This window comes from Carcharhinus amblyrhynchos, chromosome 13 (assembly GCF_965287045.1).
Source record: "Carcharhinus amblyrhynchos chromosome 13, sCarAmb.v2.hapA, whole genome shotgun sequence".
Classification (NCBI taxonomy): Eukaryota; Metazoa; Chordata; class Chondrichthyes; order Carcharhiniformes; family Carcharhinidae; genus Carcharhinus; species Carcharhinus amblyrhynchos.
The window spans coordinates 35,241,313-35,268,111 of NC_137336.1; the positions used below are offsets into that span (position 1 = coordinate 35,241,313).

Consider the following 26,799-nt stretch of genomic DNA (forward strand, 5'->3'; position numbering starts at 1 on the left):
ACAGCTCGCCAATCACCTTCTGAACAAGAGTTAGGGATGGGCAATTAATATTAGCCATGTCAATGATGCCCACATCCAGTGAATAATAAATAAAAGTGAATGGCCATCTGCATCCATAACTGTCTCATGATTTTTGAGTTACACGTCAATTAGGCTTTATCTAAGCTGATCAGTGGAGGGCCAAACATATTTTCATGACAAAGAAACACACACGGGCTGGAGGCTTTGAATGGCAGCATTTTCCCCACCCTCCTGCTACTGAATGGGGGAAGCACATCCTCCATGCAGTTACAACCCGGTCAGGTGCAAGAGGTAAGTGACAGGACAGAGAGCTGCAGAATGCTCCGGCCCTTCCCCGTCCCAGCCTGCAAACCAGCTAGTAGGGGACCACTAAATTCTTCCCATAGAAAGAAGATAGCATCCAGTCACTGGGCAAAGGCAGCAACTGAAAAAAAAAAGCTTTGTGCAGTTTCTTTGCCTCGGTGTGTGACAAACTGTATGGGACTGTTAGCAAATACACCACACATATTCCTTTCATAGAATATTGTCCATTATCCACTTACTTAAATGAGGTCTATGGATGATAACCAATATGGATGCAAATTAAGGGATTCAGGAGAGGGAACCTGCTCGTCATTAATGCAGAAAACTTGAGCTGAAGCTCAATATTGGGTTCAATAATCACCCATTCACTTATTCAGCAGTGATGTATAGTGACAAAAGAACTCTTACCTTAAGCAAAAATATTAAGCTGGATATATTTCAGAGTGCAGGTATACTGTGGGGTAGGATATATAAGAACCTAAATTTGCTTTTATACAACACCAGTTGCATCGTACAATAATCCCCATGTGTTTCATAGCTAATTAATCACTTTGAAAACATAAATCACTACTGTTATGTAAGCAAACAAAGCAGCCAATTTGCACATAGCAAAATGCTGTAAATGGAAAAGGAGATAGTGACCACTTCATCAGTCTTTGATTTGCTGCCTGAAAATTAAACATTGGCCATGACTCTAGTAGCATCACCCTGCCCTTCTTATCGATCCACGCCATCTTTTATATCAATCGCAACCGGCAGGTGGGACTTCAGTTTGAAGTCTGCTCCAAACAATTGCGATTTCTGACAATGCAGCACTCATCACTTTCTCTCTCTCTCCCCACCGCCTCCCCCCCCTTAGGTTTGCAGCCTAGAATATAGTGCTGAGCACTGCTGCCTCACAGCGCCAGGGACCTGGGTTCAATTCCTGGCTTGGGTCATTGTCAGTATGGAGTTTGCACATTCTCCCTGTATTTGCATGGGTTTCCTCGGGTGCTCTGGTTTCTTCCCACAGTCTGAAAGACATGCTGGTTAGGTGCATTGGCTACTCTAAGTTCTCCCTCAGTGTACCTGAACAGGTACCGGAGTCTGGCGACAAGGGAATTTTCACAGTAACTTCATTGCAGTGTTAATGTAAGCCTACTTGTGACACTAATAAATAAACTTTAAAAACTTTAAAGCAAGGCTTAACCTCTAAACATTCTGATTCACAGGCAAGAATACCAATGTAGCAAGCAAATACTTGAAATTAAATTATGTTACCAAACTAGTGGGAATAGTTTTATACCTGTAGCAATGCAACACTGTATTGAGTTCAACAGGTTAAGGATTCATAGCTCAGTTTGATATTCAAGTGCATGCAGTCACCAGTTGGTGGCCAATACGTGAGCCACTGAGGTGATTGCAAATCAGGCTGAAATGGGGTGACAAAGCCCTCAGGGTCAGGTTTTTTTCTGACAGGAGTGCACCTCCAGTTGGTCTGTCACACATAGCATTACTGACAGCTATAGCCTGGACCCTCCATTGAGGAGGAAATGTGGTTCAAACCATGCAGTAAGAGAAGCTCTTTTAACAATGCTGTCTATCCTGTATCAATACTACACCACTCCTGTCATTTTTATTGATATGTGCTTTGTTTATAAACACAGACATTTTCAGTTTATATATGAGAGCAGTACACAATGGCGTACTCCTTCAGAAATGCACTGACCATCCAAAGTCATTTCATGTAGGGTCTTACAAGGAAGGCCGGGGGGAAAAAAATTCTTCTCTTTATCTAGCTGACTAACTGAAAGGACAGCATTTGTATACAAAATTATACACTGAGTTAGAGTTTTCCACATAATTGTTGTAGATAGATTAATCCGTGCCATTGATAGAAATTTTGAATCGAGTCGAAGACATCTTCGTCAATAACTCCTCATCAGCATATAATTGTGGTATTACCTGTAAAACATGCATTTCTATTCAAATATGCCAGGTATGCTTTGCAATTGTTCTACAAATGCACCATATAACCAAGGGCAACAAGAAACTGGTATATGGCCACACTTAGCATCTCTTTATGCCAATAATCTACACGACAAGCCCATGGATGGAATTCTCAGAGTTCTCCTATGCCCCCGATGGCAGTTGCAATGGGGGGGGGGGGGGGATGTGGTGGTGGTGGCAAGCAGAGACAGTAGGGGAACGCTGGTAATTTCCCATGGGATCTTCCGCTGGTGCATACCATGGCAGGTCTATGATGTCAGCGGGAAAACACACTAGTACAAAATACATTTGGAGCAACATAGTGTGCTGATGTCAGGATGAATAATGCTGAGGCTGCCTCAGCAGGGTAGAGGCTGCCAGTAACCCTGGAACACCACAGTAGAGGGGTTGAGGAGGTGGAGGGGGAAGCATTGGTGGGTGGACCTTCCTGATTCGGTGTCCTGAAAGAGGTCCATATTCCAGCCTCAGAATGTTCCTGGAGGTCCACTTTCTTTCTCAGGAGGTCCATCTTTTCAATAGTGGGGTCACTGATGTTGGGCACCCAGATAAGACAGAGGACTAAGCGCCATCAGGCCTGCTCTGCCACAGAATACAAGACACCCATTGCATAATTAATGAGGTCGGGACAAGAAATTTGGTGTGTTTTCCTGCCAGCCAAAACACTCCATATTCCCAACCCACCAGGGGACCTAGTCCCAGAATGGGAGAATCCCAACCCATATAAACAGTAAATAATCCCTGAAAGCATTTTCTTCAACTTAAAGTGGTGGTAGAGGCGAACTCACTGGGGTCTTTTAAAAGGCTTCTGGATGAGTATATGGGATTTAATGGGATTGGGAGTTACAGATAGTTCTATAGCTTGGTAGGTATGGATGTGATTGGTGCAACTTGTGGGCCGAAGGGCCTGTTTGTGCTGTAGTATTCTATGTTCTATAAAGCACTACAGATATTTAAGCACTTGGTCATACTCAGGAGCACAGCTGTACAAAATTCTCCTCATTCATTACTACAGGAGATTGTTCTATGAAGTGGATGAAACTGACAGGACAATATGGCCATAAATTATTATTATGCATTCTGCAATGTACTTTTGTTTGCAGTTCTGATGGAGAGTCATATGAAACCTGTTCTCTCCACATCTGCTGCCTGACTTGCAGTGGATTTCCATTGCTTCACTTGTGTTTCAGATTTCCAAAATCTGCATCTCTTCTTTCATTAAAGTTTGTTCCATCTAGTCTTGCTGAGCTGGCTGAGGACAGACTGAATGCTTTGTTGACTATTTGAAACAGGAAAAAAAACAAGCCTCTCCTATTTACAGATACACTGGAGAACTCACATCGATCCCATCAATTTTGCTGCTGTGGCATTTTTTTTCCACAAGCAAATTAGTATTCTGGAATCCAGTTTCTGCATCTGCAAAGTTTTGTCTGATGTTCAATTAATTCCAAAAGCAATCACAGCATGCTCAAAAACAAAACCAGCTTTGAGCTGTGTGTCCAATAAATAGATCTCAAATTGAAGGAACAAAATACTAATATTTAGGGAAAGGATGGGAATAGTTGATTACAGAGATTGATCCCTGGCTGGAGTGATGTGTAAAATCTGTAATGCAGTTACTCATCTCCATAATAGAGCAGAAATCTCTGTAATCCACAATTTCAAAATCTGCAATATCTGATTATCTGCAAATAAAATAATTGTCCAGAATATGACAGGATTTTTAACGATTCGAAAGAAAGGTAAATACCCCATTTTCTTTTTCCTTCATTTTTCAGGATATGGGCACAGCTGGCTCAGCCAGCATTTGTTGTCCATCCCTAATTGCCCTCAAGAAGGTGGTGATGAGCTGCCGTTTTGAATTACTACAGACCTACAGTGTTTCGACACTTTTTGACCTTTCTCTAGCAGTTTTTAAAGTTTATTTATTAGTGTCACAAGAATAGGAGGAGGCGGCCATTCATCCCATCGAGTCTGCACCGACCACAATCCCACCCAGCCCCTATCCCCATAACCCAATGCATTTACCCTAGTTAGTCCCCCTAACACCGAAAGGCAACATAGCATGGCTAATCCACCTAACCCACACATCTTTGGTATAATCTTACATTAACACTGCAATGAAGTTACTGTGAAAATCCCCTAGTTGTCACACTCCGGCACCTGTTGGGGTACAGAGGGAGAATCTAGCATGGCTAATGCATCTGGATACAATTGAATGATTTGCTCGGCCATTTCGGGGAGCCATCAAGAGTTAACTACGTTAACGTGGATCTGGACTCACATGTAGACCAAAGATATGGATGTCAGATTTTGTTCCCAAAAGGACATTAGTGAACCAGATAGGTTCTTATGACAATCTGGTAGTTTCACAATCACCATTCTAGCTTTTTAATTCAGATTTATTAACGAATTGAATTTAAATTCCACCAGCTGCCATGATGGAATCAGATGTCTCCCATGCACAAGTCCGAGCTTCTGGTATAACTACTGCAATAACTTTGCAACTACTCTCCCAATCCTATAATTTATCTCAACTGTTTTGCTCCCACACACTTTTCCTGAATAGAGGCACCATGCAATTACGTACCTTAAACATTCCATTTTAACAAAAATAAATTAGCATGGTCGTATTGCAAATGAAAAAAGACACAAATGTCACTTGGAAGATTGAGTTTAGCAAACAGCGCCTGCAGTTCTATAGTCAGTCATTTACCACACAGGAGGCCGCCACTTGGCCCAATGAATCTCCGCCAACTCTCCGTGAAGCAATTCAGTTATGTCTATTTCCCTAGCCGACCCCTGCAGCCCTACGAGTTTATTTCCTTTAAGTGCCAATGCAATTTTATTCTGCTTCCATCATCCACGTGGCGAATGACTACCAGGGCATTATTACTCACTGCATATAAGCATTTAATCCTCACATTTCTCCATAACCATAAATCTGTAACCCCGAGTCTTTCTACCATCAGTTAAAGAGAAACATTTTTCCTTGTCTCCCATATCTAAATCTATCATTATCTTGTACAAATCTCCCCTCAATCTCCTCTGCTTCTCTCCTTCTGTTGTGACTTCAGAAACATTGGGCATTTACTGGTGGGCGTTCCATTATAATGGTTCATTGTGTCTATGACAGTTCCAGGGATAGATTTTCTTGCAATTACTGAATACAGTTTGAGAAGTCTGCATGGGCACTTAACACAACAATTGCCTTGTATCATCTACATGCCACACAGTTAACACTGTTCGTGTGTATAATTGTATTCTGCACCATTTTCCTTGTGTATTTAGTGCACGATTGTTTTGGCTTCTCAATGGATTAATTAACATTGGGAACAGCCATATTGCTCTTCTCATCCTACTTTCTTCCAGTTGTGTCTGCCAAAAAAGACTCATTTGAAAAAGATGTTAAGCAAGGTGTCTGTTCCAGCTCCAAACATGCATTTCTTTGAGTCAGAGCAGGGCAGGAAGGTTAAGTAAACTAATAACACATCAAAAAATTCTTCTTTAACATATCGCTGTGTTAGCATTAAGATGTTGCCATTTTTGTCAATTAACGGTTTTGTCTGTCCTTTTGAAAAACAGGTTTATTTGGTAGTACGAGTTTTCGGTGCACCACTCCTTCATCAGGTGAGTGAGTGAAGCAGTGCTCCAAAAGCTCGTGCTACCAAATAAACTTGTTGGACTTTAACCTGGTGTTGTGAGTACTACTCACTGTGCCTACCCCAGCTCAACGCCAGCAACTCCACATCATGACTTTACCCCCAGTAATCCTCATGTACATTGAATGGTCAGCTTCACATATCATTCATGTCATTACACCATGAAGCTCATGTCTACCTAGAACAAGATGCAAAGACAAGCAGCAGCAGCAATTGGCTCTACCCATTAATTAGTTGTTTATGAACCATTTTGCAGCCTTGTATTACCGACTACTGACTTCACCCTTACTTCCCCAACTTACTGGTATTACAATTATAAGAATTGGGACTGTCACTTAAAATTTAAGGTAAGTGCAAGGGATGATGTTCTGCAGGGTGCCTAAGATCAAGCCTTATCATTGGAAATCAAAATAGGTCACAGACTGTTTTACTAAGAACTGATTTACATTTGGAGACAACAGTACCAGTCTCCAACTTTACCGTGAGTAGATCCCCAGTCTTCCAAAGACCCAAAAAGGCTGTGTGTATTGGGTTGTGAACAGTTCTGCTGTAGACTGTCCATTTCCTTCTAAGGGAGTTGGGATCAAAGATAGCTAATTAGCATTTCTATTCAGACATATGGTTAATGTGTTTCGTATTGCCATAAGGAAGAGAGCACACGGAGCCATTTTTGAGGTCAGGCCCCCCTTCAATATCACAGACAGTCGTGGTGGTGTGTGGTCAGAGAGAAAAAGGCTACTTGAATTTGCAAGCTACCACAGCAGACAAAAGATGAATATGGTATCTAGTCGAAGAGATACATCCTGCAGTTTCCAGGAAATTTGTAGTGGTGGTGGGAGGGGGGGTGCGTGGCGGGTGGTTGACAGTAAAGGAACAGGGATGTATTTCCATATCAGGATGGTGTGAGACTTGGAGGAGACCTTGAAGTTGATGACATTCCCAGGCATCTCCTGACCTTGTTCTTCTAGGTCATACAGGCCCACGTTTGGAAGGTGCTGTTGAAGGAGCCTTGGTGATTTACTTCAGTGCACCTTGTAGATGCTGACAGCAGTGTGCACTGGTGGAGGGAGTGCACGCTGAAGATGGTAGGCGGGGTGCTTTGTCCTGGGTACTGTCAAGCTTCTTGGGCATTGTTGGAGCTGCACCCATCCAAGTGAAAATATTCCATCACTTTCCTGACTTGTGCTGGTCAGTAATGGACAGGCTTTGGGGAGTTAGGCACCACAAAATATCTAGCATTTGACCTATTGTTGTAGCCACAGTATTTATACGGCTGGTCCAATTGAGTCTCTGGTCAATGGTAATCCCGAAGATGTTAATAACGATGATGAATCAACGATGGTGATGCTTTGAATGCCGAGGGGAGATGGCAAGATTCTCTCTTGTTGCATTCCCTGGTCACTTGTGTGGCAGATATTACTTGTCGGTTAAGCCTCCATATTATCCTGGTGTCCTGTATATGGACACAGACTACTTCAATATCCGAGGAGTCATGAACGGTACTGAATAATGTACAAATATCCAGTCGCATCCCCACTTCTGACTTTATGATAGAAGGAATGTCTTTGACAATGCAGCTGAAGATGATAGGCCTAGGTCACTATCCTGATTATCTCCAGTAATAATGTCCTGGGACTGAGATAATTGATCACCAACAACCACAACTACCTTCTTGTGTGCCAGGAATGACTTAAACCAGCAGAGAGTTTTCCAACTCGATTCCTACTGATTTTAGTTTTACTTGGGCTCCTTGATGCCACACTTGGTCAAATGCTGCTTTGATGTCAGGTGCAGTCACTCTCACCTCACATCGAGTTCAGATCTTTTGTCCATGTTTAGGCCAATGGGACAAGGAGCAGAGTGACCCAAATTGAGCATCAGCAAGCAAGTTATCACTTAGCAAGTGCCACTCGACAGCGTTATCAATGACAATTTCCATCACTTTGATGATCGACAGTAGGCTGATGGGGTGGTAATTGGCAGGGTTGGATTTATCCTGCTTTGTGCATACAGCACATACCTGGACAATTTTCTATATTGTCAGGTAGATGCCAGTGTTGTAACTGTATGACTTGGCTAAGGATTTGGTAGTTCTGGAGCACAGCTCTTCAATACTATTGCTGGAATGTTGTTATCAGGGACCAAAGCCTTTGCGGCATTCAGTGCCTTCAGCATTTCTCGATATCATATGGAGTGAAATGGTTGAAGACTGGCATCAGTAATGCAGGAACCCTCAGGAGGAGGCTGCGATGGATCATCCACGTGCTATTTCTGACTAAAGTGAGTTCTTGGAAAAGTGAGGAAAGTGCTTGAAGTTACGATACAGCGAAGCGGTAATTTGGGAACCATTAGAAGTTGACAGCAATGTCCACAGTTAGCTACAAGGGCTGTAATTCCATGGAAAGTGTGAGGTGTAATATATACATACATACATACCCCTTTCTATAGTTTAACAGTATAAATTGCTCATAAAACAAAAAAATGTTTTTTTAAGAAGTCGTTTGTTACAGTAAAAGTGAAATCTTGCTGTGTCATTCTTTCTGCTAATAACCTCTTTGGTCTCCAAAAAGATTGTAAGAATAATTTGCGAGCAGAGGATAAATTTTAGTCTAGAAAGTGTATACAGACAGCAATTCCTTGTATAAAACACAGATCCTCAAACATACATACCTTCAAAACCAATTACATTAGGCACATGATTTTCTTTTGTTATGTAAGCTGCTTAGCCGCAGAAAGCATTCACTGGCAAGGTAGCTTTCACATTTAGATGTTTTGTATAAACTAAATAGATGCATAACAGCCACACATCAAAAACCGTGCACAGAGAATGACATGACATTTATAATTCAGCATAAATGTGCTCCTATGGAAAACTGGTCTTCAGAGAACATTATTCAATGCGGATTTATTCAATTATGTCATCGGTCAACATAACAAAATGCTGAAAAGATCCTCAATTTCTCTGCAATGCCCAATGAAAGGAACTCCTTTTCCTGTGCTATGCATTCATCAATAGAGAACATGTTCAAAATAATGCCCTGCATGACCTTGAGTATAAAATCTTGTCTATAGACAGCCTAAACGGCATTGACTTTGCTGTTGCTTTGTTTTTACGCTTATTATTTTCTCTCAGTGTTTCACAAAGCCAACGAAATGAATTAAGCTGTCGGAAATATTGTCTGCATATCTACAGGGGCATCAGCTAATTTTAGGAAAATTGCACGACTCCCAGAATCTAGATATTATAACCAAATTAACCCCGCTAGGAAACCCTATCAAAAGGCATTTCATTAAACTATGAGGCAAACAATTTCAAATAACAGGACATGTATTCTGCAGACATCCAGTGTTCGACAACATTGTGGTTTAAATTGGTTCAGAGTTTGATTCATTCACTTCCATTTTAATCTTCTGCTGGTCATTTGTATCCGCATCTTCCCATGGTATAGCAGCATAAGAACTAGGAGCCGCGTTGCTATTTCTGTTGACTATGTCACTTTGTTGACAACAGAACATATGATCCAAGTGCATAAAGTTGGGCAATGTCAGTCCGCCTGCCTAGACTTCTCTGTACGTGTACAGTACTCTACAGTTTGACAGCTCCATTTCTGACCTCCAGCTGTGGCCTCACCAGTACTTTGTACAGTTGCAGCAACTCTTCCTTCTCTTATACTTCAACCCTCTTGAAATAAGGGCCAACATTTCATTAGCTTTTCTGATTATTTGCTGCACCTGTATACTAGCTTTCTGTGTTTACTCCACAAGCACCTCCAGGTTCCTTTGTGCTGCAGTAGTTTTAAATAATGATCTGTTCTTTTGTTCTCCTTTTCAAAATTAACAAGTCCACATTTTCCCATATTTTACTCCATTTGGCAACTTTTTGCCCACTCCCATAACCTGTCAATGTCTCTTTGTAAATTGTTTATATCCCTCCCGCAACTTGCCTTTCCATCTATATTATGTTGTCTGCAAATTTGGCTTCAGCACATTTGCTTCCTTCCTCCAAGTCACAAATATATGTTGTAAGCAGTTGTGGTCCCAGCACTGATTCCTGTGGAACCCCACTGGTTACAGGTCACCAAGCTGAAAAAGAATTCCTTATTCCCACTCGCTACTTCCTGCCAATTCTCTATCCATGCCAATACACTACCTCCAATACCATGGGCTTTTATCTTATGATACAAACTTTTGAGGTACCTTGTCGAAGACCTTTTGGAAATCCAAATGCAACCCATCTTCTGGTTTCCTTCTAGCCATTCAGGTTGAAGATTCCTGGAAAGACTCTAATAAGTTAGTCAGATAGGATTTCCTTTTCATGAGGACATGCTGACTCTGCTCAGTTAGATTAATGATTTTAAAAATGTGTTGCTATCACTTCTTTAATAATTGATTCCAACATTTTTCCAACAATAGATGTTAGGCTAATCAGCTTACAGTTGCCCACTTTATGCCTCCCTCTGTTTTTGAAATAGGGGTGTCACATTGGCAGTTTTCCAATCCTCAAGTACTTCTCCAGAATCCAAGGATTTTTGGAAGATTACAACAAATGTATTTCTAAAGCTACTTCTTTTAGGATTCTAGGATGAAAGCCATCAGGACCAGGGGACTGGTCTGCCTTTAGCCCCATTAGTTTGTCTAATACCACTTCTCTAGTGATGGTATTCTTAAGCATAAATGTGATGTTCAAAATATCTTCCACCATAAAGACTGATGCAAAATATATTTTTAACTCCTCTGCCATTTCCTTGTTCCCTATAAATATCCCCAAATGCATTTTCTAAGGGGCCTATATTCACTTTGACCTCTCTCTTTTCCTTCATATATACTTGAAGAAATTCTCATTGTAAGTTTTCATATAACTTGCTAGTTTGTCCTCGTACTTTATTTTCACTGCTGATTATATTTTTAGTTTTCCTTTGCTGGATTTTGAATTTATCCCAGTTTTCATGGCTATCACTCAGAGTGTTATATTCTCCCCCTTTCACATTAATACGCTCCATAATTTCCTTGGTTAGTCATGGTTGGTTTAGCCCTCTCTTAGAATATTTCCCCCTTACTGGGATATACTTTTGCTGAAAATCATGAATTACATGCTCAAATATCTGCTATTGCTTGCTCTCTGTCTTTCCTGCTAATCTATCCACCCAGTCCACTTTAGCTAACTCTATTCTCATTTCAATGTAATTCTCTTCAAGTTAAGTAGTTATTTCCAATCCAGGTTTCTTGCTCTCAAACTGAATATTAAATTCTATGTTATGATCACTACTTCTTAAGTGTTCTTTTGCTCTTGAAATCATTAATTAAACCTGCCTCATTACCAGATTCAAGATAGTCAGTTCATTGTTCTCCATGACATGCTGCTCTCTCTAATGCTCTATATGAATCTGTTGTTATAGCTAGCCTTTCTAACTCGATTAACCCAGTCAACAAGATTAAAGTCACTCATAATTATTGCTCTATTCTGTTTACATGCTCCTATTATTTATTGATTTATAATCTTTCCTCCAATGTGACTACTGTTTAGTAGTAGTGTATAGACCCCCCAACGTCTTTCCCTTGGTATCTTTTACCTCCACCCAAATGGACTCCACATCAGCTGATCCTAGATCATTTCTCACAACTGACTTTATTTGATTTGATTTTTTATTGTCATGTGTATTAATGTACAGTGAAAAGTGTTGTTGCTTGCACACTATACAGGCAAAGCATACCATTCATAGGGAAGGAAAGGACAGAGTGCAGAATGTAGTGTTTCGGTCATAGGAGGTCAAGAAAGATCAAGTTGATGCAGGACAGGTCCATTCAAAAGTCTGATGGCAGCAGGGAAGAAGCTGTTCTCGAGTTGGCTGGTACATGACCTCAGACTTTTGTATCTTTTTCCCAATGGAAGGAGGTGAAAGAGAGAATGTCCAGGGTGCGTGGGGTCCTTAATTATGCTGGCTGCTTTGCTGAGGCAGCGGGAAGTGTAGATAGAGTCAAAAGATGGGAGATTGGTTTGCATGATGGATTGGGCTACATTCATAACCTTTTGTAGATTTTTACGATCTTGGGCACAGCAGGAGCCATGCCAAGTAGTAGAACACTTTATCGTGTATCTGTAAAGGTTGGTGAGAGTCATAGTTGACATGCCAAATTTCCTTTGTCATCTGAGAAAGTAGAGGTGCTCATCTCTCATTAACAATGCTACCTCACAAACTTTTCCTTCCCTCCTGTATTTACAAAAGATCATATAAACCTGAATTTAAAGTTCCCAGTTTTGATCTCCTTTTAACCATGAAATCAAGGCCAGTTACCCCAATTTGCTCCATCAGTTCATCTACCTAATTCCAAATGCTTCGTGTATTAAGGTACAAAGCCTCTAAGTTTGCCTTCTTGCCATATTAATCATCCTATCTTTTCTTTATACTGTAGCTCTATTTGCCTCTGTCCTCGATTACATTTTAATGTTCTTTCTTTTATTACCATCCTTGATTCACTTTCCTTTGTTACTATGCTAGGTTTCCATCCCCCTGCCATTCTAGCCAAAACCCTCCCCAACGACTCGAGCAAATATTCGCCAAGGTGCAAGCATCATGAAAACTGGGTATGCAGGTAAATTCCTGTCATACCCGCAGAGAAGGCAATGATCAGGAGAATGGCAAAGACAATACAAAAGTGGATCTAGGACACAGTTCTGTTTCATTCCATTCTTCACGTTGGAATGGTGTATAGATGCACCAGCCCAACTTGCACATTCTGAAATCCAAGTTTGATAGCGGGCGTGTAAGTTGGATCTTGTGCTGGTCAGCTCATTGTGGATGCGCAGTCAACAAGCTCACCAAATCCTGCAATGGGCGAAGACAGGAAGTCACATCCCCACAGGCACCTCACCCTACCAACATTGCCTAGCTGCTACTCCATCCTTCTCCACTCAGATCATGCCAAATTAAGTTTCCCTGCCCACCATGCTTCCGGCTGCTGCTGGTAGTGGAAAAATCTACCCTATGTCATAGAGGTGGAGGGATCCAAGGCGACTTGGTGGCATAGTGATTAGCACTGCTGTCTCACAGCGCCAGGGACCCGGGTTCAATTCCAGCCTCGGGTAACTGTGTGTAGAGTTTTCACATTCTCCCAACGTCTGGATGGGTTTCCTCCAGCTTCCTTCCACAGTCTAAAAGATGTGCAGGTTAGATTCATTGGCCATGCAAAATTGCCCCTTAGTGCCAGGGGATTAGCTGGGTAAATACATGGGGTAACAGTGTTAGGGCTTGGGTGGGATTGTGATCAGTACAGACTTGATGAGCTGAATCCTTCTGCATTGTAGGGATTCTATGAATCCTGTTCTAACTTGTGTGGTGTCTTCACACAAGCCATCAAGAGTCTACTATCAACCATTAAGCGAGTGATCAGCTCCAATGAACCCATCGAGGGCGCCCCTAATGACAACTTTGAAATTTTATTTGGGAGCTCATACTGCTGCCATCTTGGCTCCAGAGTGTAGTATCACCTTTGCCTTCAAAGCATAAAGGAGTGTGTGAATAGCAGCTTCAAGAGTGTCAAGTACTCTTGCACTATGTTCTTTTGTACCTCTAAAATTTGTCCGGACAGCAAATCTGTTTAAAATAGCATGGCCTACTCTATCATGGTCTGCTCTATCAGAACTCTGATGAAGACTTGGCTGCAATTACTGCTCAAATAAGCGTGCTCTGGCTCCTGACAGAAGTCATGAGGAAGGTGGCCAGATATTCTCTTTCTCCCCAAGCAGTCATCCTGATTACCGATAGCCCAGGTGAAAGAGGAAGGAGATTAATATCTGGTACTCTGAGTGCATCACAATTACTGCCAGGTAACTGGACACAGATCTGCATGATACCCTGCCTGAGGTCACCTACGAGGTAGTTACTTAAGACTGAAAGCACAGACTGTCATAGTGCATTGCTATTTAGTCATTGGAAGTGCACACTGCTGTCAACAATTCCTCACCTCTGAGGATGTCCATTAAATGAAAATCTCACAGCTCTTTCCTTTTACTTGGCAACTTCAAATGGGACAGATAATGACGTCCTCCAGTTTAACAAAAAAATGACTTGCTTGGTGGGATTGTGCAAAATAAATTGGCTGCGATTACTTTTGGCCATAATGCATAAATATTGAGAGCAACAATGCCTTAAAAGCAACGAGTAATGCCATGCATTGGTGCCGGGTTTCAAGCATTGCTCAAAATAAGACTAAGCTCTCTGAAGGATCCTCCCGAACCTCCTGAAGGATCAGGTACAATTATGCAGATCCTAATGACACAAATGGTGTAAGGTTTCCTGTTCTATTCTCCCCTTCTGGCAGCATTCCCTGCTGCAGCTGCTCCTTTCACTTATATTACAGCCTCAACACAGGCCAAGCACCACACCCATCTTTTAACATCATACTAACCCCAGTCATCACAAAGCCTCCTCACATACACACTCCAGGACTTGCCAGAAGTAAATAAAGCAGCTAACATTACCATAAAAAATTAACCCAAAAGCACATCAGCAGCCTGTAAAAACTAACTATTTAACATAAAGCTTATTTATTAGTGTCATAAGTAGGCTTACATTAATACGGCAATGAAGTTACTGTGAAAATCCTGTAGTTGCCACACTCCAGCGCCTGTTTGGATACACTGAGGGAATACTTAGCATAGCCAATGCACCTAACCAGCTCATCTTTCGAACTGTGCAGGGGAAACCGGAGCACCCGAAGGAAATCCATGCAGACACAGGGAGAATGTACAGGTTTCACACAGACAGTGACCCAAGCCAGGAATTGAACCCAGGTCCCTGGCACTGTGAAGCAGTGGGGCTAACTGCTGAGATTCTACTGCCACGATTTGCTATAAGTGAGAAAAGTCCTATAACAAGCCCTCATCAATTATTCTGATTTGGCACTCATGTCCTTAGTTGCCCAATCAAATGCAGTGACTGAGAACATCTGGTACCATTTGAATCAGGGGATCTCAGCCAATTCTGGGACATTTTTCCTTCATTTTACTCTTGAAAAAAGAGAAGATAAATTATGTAGATTCATTTGCGTAGGGGGTGGAGTTGCCCCAACCCTCATCATCTTGGGACAGTAGGCACAACCAAAGATCAAGTGTCCAAGTGTAACTGATCAACTCTAGGCCATTGCAGTTTCAACAGAGCCAGGGAGAGAAATCATGGGCCCTCTGCTTCTCCTGTTTCTGGGTCTTTTATTCTTCCTCACCACTGCCCCCACCCCACCTTAACATCCTTCTCAGACATGCATGATATTATTTCCCCTTTCAATATTGACTAATTACTAATCACAGACAAAATGATAACACCCTTTGTTGGTGTCTGGTTACAAATATTGTCTGATACATACACATGAATCTTTAATATTAAGAACAGCAACAATACAAAATTTATTTATTAGTGTCACAAGTAGGCTTATATTAAGTTAACGAAGCAATGAAGTTATTGTGAAAATTCCTAGTTGCCACACTCCAGCACCTGTTTGGGCACACTTAGCATGGCCAGTGCATCTAACCAGCATGTCTTTCGGACTGGGACAGGGGGAGGGAGAAGAGTGGAACCACAGCACCTGGAGGAAACCCACGCAAACATGGGGAGGATGTGCAGACTCTGCACAAACAGTGACCCAAGCCAGGAATTGAACTCGGGCCCCTGGCAATGTGGAACAACAGTGTGAACCACAAGTGCAAACCAACGTGCCACCATGCTGCCCTACAATGCAGTGTTAGTTTTTTTTCCTGTAGTTGTGGCTGGTTAACTTGCTGTTCTTCATCTGTAATGTTTATTTTACACTGGGAGGAGCCTCCCTCCCCAGCTGTGTTCCATGCCTGTATAATGCCAATAGGTTCATGAAGGACTCAGTGCTGGTCCATATCCACTTTGTTGCACTTAAAAAGTCAAAGCTCTATAATAGTGTGAAATCTGGGGTGTCTGGACAGATACCTTTAGTAAACCTGCTAGAATCCTCCAGGGTGCATTACACATACAAGGCATTTTTAAATGCTGCCATCAACAACATCAGGTCAGCTATGACATTTCCATTTTGTTAGCTTTACTACAACAGCCATTTATGGGCTTGACAATTGCCCTTTAAATCAACAACTCTGGAGATATCTTGGGTAAAGGGTTGAAAACAGGTTCTAAATTGTTGCCGTGAGACGTGTCTGAACGTTTGGTAAATCTGAATTGCTAATTACATAATTTAGTCTTGCCTGCAGCTGCTTGAACGGAGACACCTGCAAGTTTCGCATACGTGCCGATTAGACATAAACTGTCTGGAGGAACTACATGAAGGTTCCACATACCCACTGAAGGTGGGCAATGTGTTGAGACAGAAGCAGATTCTGGGGACTGAGAGGGTACGCACTTACTCAGATGCAGCATTGGAGAAAGGTCAGCAGAGGATTCCTGTAACCACAGGAAGTAAGAGTCCATCTCGCCCTTTTGTCCCCATCTCTTCAGCAACTGATATTCTTCTGCCTGGCTCACGTCCTTCTCACATTCCTTCTGCAAATCAAGGTGGATCTATAGCAAGATGTCGATGACTAAGACGACTCTTTCTCCGGATGCTGCCTGCAAGGTGTTCAATAGGATACAGCAGCATAGCAGTTACTGTTTTTGGATGAAGTTTGAAGACAATTTCCAAAACAATTGTTGATGGTGTTGAAACTTTGACAAGTGTCCCAGAAAATCTCCCAATTTGTTTCACCAGTTTTGATTCTGTCATGATTCAGCTCCAGATCTCATTGTGGTCTTGTGCTTGGCATCAAAGCAGAATTTGATTGGGTGTGGCATCAATAAGCCATGTCAAAATGGAGGTCAATGGATATTGGGGGAAACTCACCAATGCTTGAATCACACATAGCAGAGAAAAAAAATGGTTGTGGTTGTTGGGGGTCAATCATTTCAGTTCCAGGGCATCACTGCAAGAGATACTCAGAATAGTGACCTAAGACCAACCATCTTCAATAGCTTCATGAATGATCTTCCCTGCAAAAAGGAGGTCGGAACTGGAAATATTTGTACAATATTTAGCACTATTCACAACTCCTCAGGTACTGAAGCAGTCCGTGCCCATATGCAACCAGATCAGATACTACTCAGGCATCAGCTTATGTGTTATATTCATAAGAACATAAGAAATAGGAGCAGGAGTAGGCCATCTAGCCCTTCGAGCCTGCCCCGCCATTCAATAAGATCATGGCTGATCTGTCGTGGCTCAGTTCCACTTTCCCGCCCTCTCCCCATAACCCTTAATCCCCTCTCTTATCAAAAACCCATCAACCCGCGTCTTAAAAATATTTAGCGAGGCAGCCTCCACCACTTCAACGGGCAGAGAATTCCAGAGATTCACCACCCTTTGAGTGAAGAAGTTCCTCCTCAACTCCGTTCTAAACTGCCCCCCTTTTATCTTGAGGCTGTGCCCCCTAGTCCTACTGTCTTTTTTGAGCGGGAAGAGTCTCTCCACTTCTATCCTGTCCATCCCATTCATCATCTTATACGTCTCAATGAGATCTCCCCTCATTCTTCTAAACTCTAACGAGTACAAGCCTAGTTTATTCAGCCTCTCCTCATAGCTCAACCCCCTCAACTCCGGTATCAGCCTAGTAAACCTCCTCTGCACTCCCTCCAAGGCCAAAATATCTTTGCGCAGGTGCGGCGCCCAAAACTGCACACAGTACTCCAGCTGCGGCCTCACCAATGCCCTACACAGCTGCAGCAAGACCTCCCTTCCTTTATATTCAATCCCCCTCGCTATGAAGGCCAGCATCCCACTCGCCTTCCTGACCACCTGCTGCACCTGCAAGCTGGGTTTTTGCGACTCATGCACAAGGACCCCGAGGTCCCTCTGCACCGTCGCCTGCTGCAGTTTTTCGCCCCGTAAGTAATAGTCCTTCCTACCATTCTTCCTACCAAAGTGAACCACCTCACACTTGCCAACTTTAAATTCCATTTGCCATTTCCTGGCCCATTCGCCCAGCCTATCTAGATCCTTCTGCAGACTCTCCACACCCTCCGCACAATTTGCCGTTCCCCCAATCTTGGTGTCATCAGCAAATTTCGACACCCTACACTCGGTTCCCTCCTCCAGATCATCTATATAAAATGGTAAAAAGCTGAGGCCCCAGCACCGACCCCTGGGGCACTCCACTAGTCACCATCCGCCAATCCAAATAGCACCCGTTGACCCCCACTCTCTGCCTCCTATTCATGCCATCCAAGTGCCAGGCAATGGCCATCTCCAACAAAAGAGAATCAAGCCATCTCCCATCAACATGGGAATTCACCACTGAAACCCCCAGTATCAACATCCTAGGACTTTTATTGACCAAAAATTTAACTGGACCAGCCTGTATAGAAATGATGGTTACAAGAGCAGATCAGAAACTGAGACTTCTGCCAGTAACTCATCTCCTGATTCCCCAAAGCCCAATTATCAACAAGGCACAAGTCAGGAGTGTGATAGGATAATCTCCACTCAAAACGAATACAGCTCCAACAACACTCTAGAAGCTCCACATTTTCCAGAACGAAGCAGCCCATTTGATCAGGATCCCCTTCATCACCTTAACTTTCACCCCTTCACCACAGTGCACACTGGCAGGAGAGTGTACTTTCTACAAAGTACATTGTGGCAACTCACCAAGGATCATTTGACAGCACCTTCTGAACCTTGTCACAAGGGCTGCTGCAGACATGGGAATGTCATTACCTGCAAGTCCCCCTCCAATCCACACACCATCTGACTTGGAACTATACTGCCATTCCTTCACTGTCACTGGGTCAATATCCTGGAACTGAAGTGTACCTACAACAGATGGACTGCTGTGGTTCAAGAAGGTGGTTCATCATAACATGCTCAAGAGCAATTAGGCAATAAATGCTAGCCAGGGACCACTGCATCCCATGAAAATACAAAACCAAGTCCACTTCAAAGCTGCAGCAGTAAATGACCAATGAAAGATGTTGTGTACAGCATTTGGGAATGCCAAAATCCTCTACAGTGGTTTATTTATCCAGTTGCTGTTACAAGAGGACAACAGGATAAGGGCTAGCAGCAAAATATCCTGCAGCCTCTTAAATAAGTTCTAGAAGACAATTTAAGTATCAATCCTAACGAGCTTCTAGGCAGCCATTCCTAGTAAAAGCTTCAATTCCATAAACACGCTGGCGTATTGCACTAAACATAGACTTCACGAGCTTTTTAGCTCAAGACCTCACCTTGGAGGCTCTGGAGCACCTGAATGCATCATAGCAAACTGTTCCTTTTGTGTCTGAAAGCAGATAAGCTAATTGAAAGTACCAAAAAAGTTGAATTTCTGAACCACACCATTGTCAATTCTATTAAAAAAAAATAATTGGCACATTTTTGCAATATGCTTGCATTCCAGACGTCAATGCTGGTTACACTCAGATTTGAAACAGTAACAAGAGTAAACAAAACTTCTCAGGTCAGTGATGGTCACAGCTGCCATAATTTTATGGGTCTTGGGCGGGTGAGGTGTAAGATCCCACCAGAGGTCAATGGAGAATGCCATTCTGCAAGCCCGGCCTGCCCCAATTCTGGGGCAAAGGTGCCAGTAAAATTCTGGTCGTTGTCTCTTACCTTCTCCGCTGGAATGACAAGTCCTGTCTTGAGCCATTTTCTTCGCCATCCCTTATATCAAGGTCACTGACCACCATTATTCCAGACTAGGTGAGGTGGATTGGCCATGCTAAATTGCCCCTTAGTGTCAGGGGGTTTGCAGGGTAACTAAGTGGGGTTATGGGGATAGGGCCTGGGTGGGATTGTGATTGGTGCAAACTCGATGGGCCACATGGTCTCTTTCTGCACTGTGCGGTTTCGATGGTTTTATATCGGAATCAATCTACTCAACAACTCCGACAATTTTCAGGAAGGGTTTATAAATGAGATTATGCTGGATTTCAAACCAGCATAAAATAAGCATACAAATAGGTGCATGTTTGAAATCAGATTAAAGGATCAAAACACTGAGGAATTATTCCTGCCACATGCAGAGATCTTTCAAATTTTCATCTCACTTCAGTGTGCAAAAAGTTAAATCCAACACACAAGATGATCTACATAACCAAAGTGCTGCACTCAAATTTTATACTCATTCACCTCAACTTCACTTAAATCTACCCAGTCTCAATTTTCATGTCTCGTTTACTAATCTTAATTATTGGAAGTGGTCTAGCTACTTAATAAATATTGGTAGAAAATAACTTCAGAGCCCAGAATGACAAGATGCTATTATCAAAGGAACAGGGGGTGCAGTATCACAGTAAAACAAATAGCCTGGTAAGCACCTGCAAAGAGAATGCTTTCCTGTCCTACCACACTTTCAATTAGCCCTCTCTGCAAGACCAGATTTAAGCAGTGCCTGAGAACCAACAACAGCTGAGACTATTGGGAGAATAGAACTCATATCAGGCAGAGCGGAAAATCTCAACAAGTGACATTATAGTCAGCACAGAGTGTGGAGAAGAGCGAGTAACCTACTAGGAAGTATTTAGATTATTGGTTGATATTCTTGATAGTTAGCATACTTAATTTACGGAATTGTGCCTTTCATGGTCAGAGATTTAGTGTTTGCTGTGCAGTGAAATAGCATGAAAGCTAAAACAAGAAAATTGATATAACTGTTAGCAAACAATGCAGGTTAAATGCTTCAAGGGGGAAAATATTACAGGGCTATGAGGAAAAAGTAAAGGAGTCGGACTAACTGACAAACTCTACCAAAGACTTAAATTTTTCAGCTCGACAGGCATTACAACTGGACATGAATGTGCAAGAGTTCTGTGGATAGCACATTTCAGGAGGTGATCACTGCCACAGAGAGAATGTGTGACTACCAGGCAGACTAGGAAGAACAGGCTGATATGTAGTATTCAAAGATGAACAACAATGAGGGTGATTACAACCCGGGAGTGAGGTGCTGTCAAAAACTGGTACCATGGTACCAGTATCAGTTGCCAGGTGGAGTGGGGGGCAGGGTTGTGGAAGGGATGCAAGCGTTTCTGCAACAGCCGGCTTTAATCCCAAATCTCCCTGAATGTCACCTCCTTGGATATCACTGAACAGGCACGGAACATTCTGTAGGAGGAAGAGGAATAGCCAGACAAAATCACTGTGTATGTGGGAACCAAAGGTGTTGAAACCCTACCGGCAGAATTCCAGGAGAAGAGGACCTCAGAAATAGTAATCTCTCCATTACTCCCAGGGTCATGTGCTGGCAAGCACAGAAACAAAAAAAGTTGCACTGTTAAATGGATGGGTAAATAAGTGAGGACTTCAGATTCCTGGGGCATTGGGATCAATTCTGGAACTGACAGGTCAGGTAGTTACACCTGAACAGGTTCACAACTAATGTCTTCATGCGGAGGTTAACTTGTAGTGAAGGGGAGAGTTTAAGCTAATTTGGAAGGCAGTACCAGGATGCAGCAGCAGAATGGAGGGACAACATGCAGAGAAGGCGGTACAAACAGTGACAGGACAAATAACTTTCTCTTTATTGTTTCATGCGATGTGGACATTGCTGATAAGGTCAGCATCTGTTACCCATCCCTAATAATCCTTGAACTGGTGGCTTGATTGGCCATGTCAGAGGATGATGAAGAGTTAACAACAATACTTTGGATCTGGAATCACATGCAGACCAGGAGGGGACAGCAGATTTCCTTCCCTCAATGAAAGTGAACTGGAAAGATTTTTTTTTTTTACAACAGTTGACAGTGGTTTAATTGTTGTTTTTGTTAAAATGGTGTAAAAGGTGCTAATCACTCATTAAGGGATTGCGCAAATACATTGCATTTTAATTCTGGGCACATGTGAACATAAGTATAGAAAGTTTGAGAATATGGTAATATACATTCAAGGGATAGCAACATGGTAGTATTTTAAGAGCATATTACAACAACCTACTGAACTAGCTTTATATTCCAGGTTTATTAATCGAATTTAAAATCCACCAGCAGTGTGGTGAGATTTGAACCTAGGTCCTCAGGGTAGTCTGGACCTTTGGACTACTAGTCCAGTGACATTCCCACCACTACGTGCCCCAAATGTAGTGTGGGCAGAGCAGTAATTAGATGAAAGCCAAGCCAATTATCTTGATGTCAGATTGCATATCGTGTTAACGCAAAGTGTTACAAACAAGCTTGCTGGGTACAGGTGCAAATGGCAAAATGGGGTTACCATATAACGGAGGCCTGGCTTTTAAACATGAGTAGGTAAGGGACATAAACATTCCTGGCAACAATGTATTCAGGAGAGATAAGGAATTTTAGGAGGTAGGAAGTTGGGTGACAGAATTGACTGAGAATATTAAAGTTCCGCAGGAGAATAATTCACAACAAGGTTCAAAGACTGAACCTATTTAATTAGAATTAAGGAACAGAAAAATTACATTGTTGGATGTTCACTATAGATTCCCAGTAACAAAATAGAGGTAGTTGTAGAAATGTATAAGCAAGCTTCAAAATGCAAAAAAAAGTAAAGTATTTTCCCACCTGTGTGTGGGTAACTAAAGAGGATAAAAGAAAAGGAAGGGTGCTGAATTTCTGAAATGTGCCCAGAAGAACTTGTTCAAATCAACATGTTTCGAGCCTAGCAAGAATGATTCAGTGGTGGATTTGATTCTGGGGAATGAATTGGACAAGTGGAGTTTGTTTCAGTGGGAAACATCTGGGTTATAATTTTAAAGGACCAATGGAAAAGGATAAAGAAAATCACAGGTGAAAATATCCAAATGAAAGAGCCAATTTCAGAGAATTGAGAAAGGATCTAGCTCAACTGGACTGGAAACAAAGATGGGAAAACAGTAAATGAGTAACAGTAGAGATGCTATGAGCACAAACTAAGCATACTTGTACTTAAAGGGGAAACATGGGGCACTGGAGCTTCCAACACCAGAACCCTCTGGATGACAAAGGGGATAGAAGGTAAAATAAAGGAGAAAAGGGCTTACGACAAATTGTCTATACCAGAATAGAGCTGAAAATCAAACAGGATACAGACAGTACTGGGGGAAAATGTAAAGGATAGAAGGAGATCAAAGACAGAGTGAAATAAATGATTGAGGTAAAACAAAAAATGCTTTATGAAAAGTAAAAGGATAATTAAAAGAATGGTGAGGCCAACCATGGACAAAAGAGGGAATGGTCTTGGTGACTGAGTCACACAAAAGAAAATAAATATTTTATTGCAACATACTGCTTTTTTTGGGAGGGGCATGGCAGAGACATTGAACTGGATAAAAACAGAGAATTGGAAAATAAGGAAAAAGTAGTTTTTTAAAAATTGGTCAAAGTTAACAAATCACCTAGTCTAGATGGGATGCATCTTTGGTTGCTCAGAGGAACAAAGATGGAGGCAACGGAAGCTCTGATCACAATGTTTCAACCTGCCTTGAAAATGTTAGTGGTGGCAGAGAAGTGGAGAATTGCAAAAGAGGGAAAGAGAAAAACTTGGCGATTAAGGCAAATCAATCTATCATTAGCAGGATGTCTTTCGGGTCAAACCAAGTAAACAAACTTAAATTACATTCGGACAAAGAAAAAGGGGGCGGCTCCCCAAAAGGAGGGGGAATGGCCCGAACAGAGACAAAAAGTACAAAGGAGACTTAAGACACGTCAAATCAAAATGTGATTGTCGGGGTCTATAATGCACCTCAGCCCCTGCGGTGCCCAACGGGCATGGAAGGCCTCAACTGTGCCCACAGACACCACGTGTTCCTTCTGCAGGGACACCTGGCCGCGAACATAGCTGCGGTAGAGGGGAGAAGCATGGATTAATAGGAGCAATCAGCATGCATTATTTAAAGGTACATGGTGTCCAATTAACTTGATTGAATTATTCAACAAAGTCACTGGGAGGGTTGATAAAGGTGATGCAGTGGATGTATACATCGACTTGGGAGGGTTGATGAAGGAAGGTAATGCAGTGGATGTTGTATAAAAGGCATTTTACAAAGTACCACATCAGAATTATTCAGAACCTATAAGCATATGGGACTTAAGGGATAGCATAACTTGGGTATGTAACTGACTAAAGAATGACAGTCAAAGATTAATGATGAAGCTATGTCTTTTACACCAAGGAGAGGATTCCCCAAGAGTCAGCATTAAGACCATTATTTATTAAATAAAAATGATTTGCACCTGTGTACATGAAGTGCAAATTAGCAATTCATAGATGACAAAACCTAGCAACATAATAAATATTGAGCAGGACAGTAGAAGCCTTCAGGAAGACAGACTACTGAAGATACATAGCAGATGGAATTTACTACAGATAATTGCATAGTAATGCACTTTGGGAGAACCGACATGGACAGCTGTATAACCCTAAATTGAATTATTTTGACAGGTTGTAAGAACAGAGGGACCTGGGAAGCAAATTTACAAATCCTTGAAGATGGTAAGGCAAATTGATAAAACTAAAATGTATGGGATACCTGGCTTTGTACATAGGATTGTTGAATACAAAAGCAAAGAAACCATGATTAAAACATCACAAACACTGGTTAGCTGTCTGTTGGAGTATTGTGTATAATGCTGGGCACCACACTTTCTGAAAGATGCCAAGGCTTTGGGAGAAGATGGAAGGATGACATCTGGGATAGTGGACATTAGCTATGAGGAAAGATTGTTAATTAAACATTTCTTGGTTGTTCACGGCCATCAATAATCAAATACAGAATGCTCGTTTTACATCTTAGTTCAAGTCAGATCCTATACGAGCTAAGGAATGTTAAGTTCAAAGGATACGGGTCCTGAACATTAGATTCAATTGCCTCACTTTTTAAAAATCTTGTCAACAGCTATTAAATTGAAAATCAACATTATTATTCCTTCATTAAATTATATTTTTCCCTGTAACACTTTTGTTTTCTGTCAAATGAGTCCACATCTGCTAATTGATGCCAGGAGATAAGTGTGTGCATGCTTGTTGGGAATGGCAGAAGGAAATTTCAGGATCAACCATCAACTTGAAAAAGTCTGTGTAATGGCAAGAATCCAAATCTCCATTAGTCTCATCATTTATATTAATCTCCACATTTTCTAGACTATTTAAAGATGGTGTATTATTGGTGAGATTATCATTTTAATTGTGCATTGTGCCATCAGATGTTGAAGATGGGTGGCATGGTGGCACAGTGGTTAGCATTGCTGCCTCACAGTGCCAGGGACCCAGGTTCAATTCTGGCCTTGAGGGACTGTGTGGAGTTTGCCCGCTGCCCCTGGGGTCTGGGTGGGTTTCCTCTGGGTACTCTGGTTTCCTCCCACAGTCCAAAGGTGTATAGCTTTGGTGAATTGGCCATACTAAATTGCCCCTTAGTGTGGGGAGGAGGAGGGGAAGCAGGGTAAATAAGTGGGGTTACTGAGGATAGGGCCAGGGTGGGATTATGGTCGGTGCAGATTCGATGGGCCGAATAGCCTTTTTTTTTGCACTGTTGGGATTCTATACTGCAATGTGCACCGGAGTTTCGGCAGGAGAGGGGTTAATGCATGAAAGGAGAGGTCCGGGGAGGGAGTTGGTTTGTTGTGGAAGGCGTGCTGGAATGCAGCTTACCAGCCCATCACAGTTACTGATGGCGACCGAAGCCCCCGGTACATCGGTGATATCTCCGGAGTAGACGCAGTCTGCACGCAGAGGCTCCTTGCGAGTGACATTCCCGTCCTGCTGCCACTCCACCGTGGCCCCAGGTGCCACCAGCCTGGAGTTGAGCTTGAGCCGGAGGTGAAACTGCCGTCCGAACACCGTGACATTGTAATACAACTGCCCGTCAGCTGGAGCTTGCTGGAAACTCCCACTGTGCCTTTTAGACCGTCTTTTGCCAGATGCTGACACAGCATGGGAGAGAAATCTCCCCTGCACATCTGTGCTGCTTGGAGTCATCAGCTCATAGTTGTCTAATCTGTGCTGAAGTAAATCTGCAATAGATAAGAGGCGCAAAAAAAATGCGGTGAACTTTCAAAAGGATTTCTGTAATTACCCCATCAAAAGGAGTTCACATGTTAAAGTTTAACATTTTTATACAGAGCAGCTTGAACTTTACAGGCTGCACAAACAATTTGATAGCATGCGTAAAATTGTACCAATAATGTAGCAATTTCGCAATAACAAACTTAGTGCTGGCTATAATCGAAAGAGCCAGCGGCATCAGATACATAAATGCCACTGCAGTCTCCAGGTTAAATCTCCCTGAATTGTTGTGGCTATTCTAAATAAAAAGTGTTGGGGGATCAGACAGGAAAGTGAAGACGCCCATACATCAACATACCTGTATACTGAGCGAGGTAAAGGCCGTCAGCTCCAAGGAAGCTTAAGAAGGCAAAGTACAGCGTTCCACAGAAGTAATCCATCGCACGCTCCAAAGTGTCAGAAACTTGTTGGGGTTTCGCATTAAAGTTGAGCGCCTGCTGTAGACTGCGGCTCCGGGCGGTGCCAGAGCACCGGCGGGGGGGACTAGCACTGGGGAAGGGAGGTGGGTGGAGAGGGGACGAAGGTGCCGGCTCAGCGCTGCCTCAGTGTCTCATTCAGCCAGTCCTTAACTCGATGTCACTGGATCGGAGGCAGCGAACCAGGGGCCGGGAGGTTGGGAAAAATATTGAAAGCACGGGACGTGAAGTCACTGTGATTGACAGATTGCGGCCACTGCACCGAGAGAGAGAAGAGGCAGTTTGGGCTCTACCACGTGTACAGCTAGATCCTGCGAAGAAGTGGAAGATTTGAATGATCTTGTGTTGGAAGTTTAGAATTCTGTTTCCTTGCACTCCAGACTGCTGAACAAGGGCTCCCTCTAGGT

General features: G+C 42.5%; 1 protein-coding gene across 1 annotated transcript in view; it reads right to left on the reverse strand.

The window, feature by feature from the left end:
- LOC145351837 (A disintegrin and metalloproteinase with thrombospondin motifs 2-like) overlaps window positions 1–26,546 on the reverse strand; it is a 209,759-nt gene extending 183,213 nt beyond the window's left edge. The window contains exons 1-2 of the mRNA XM_080201523.1: window positions 26,275–26,546; window positions 25,563–25,924 (exon numbers count right to left, since the gene is read on the reverse strand). Coding sequence (XP_080057649.1) covers window positions 25,563–25,924; window positions 26,275–26,356 — 444 coding nt within the window. The 5' untranslated portion in view covers window positions 26,357–26,546. The remainder of the gene's footprint in view (window positions 1–25,562; window positions 25,925–26,274) is intronic.
- Between the last annotated feature and the right edge of the window lie 253 nt (window positions 26,547–26,799).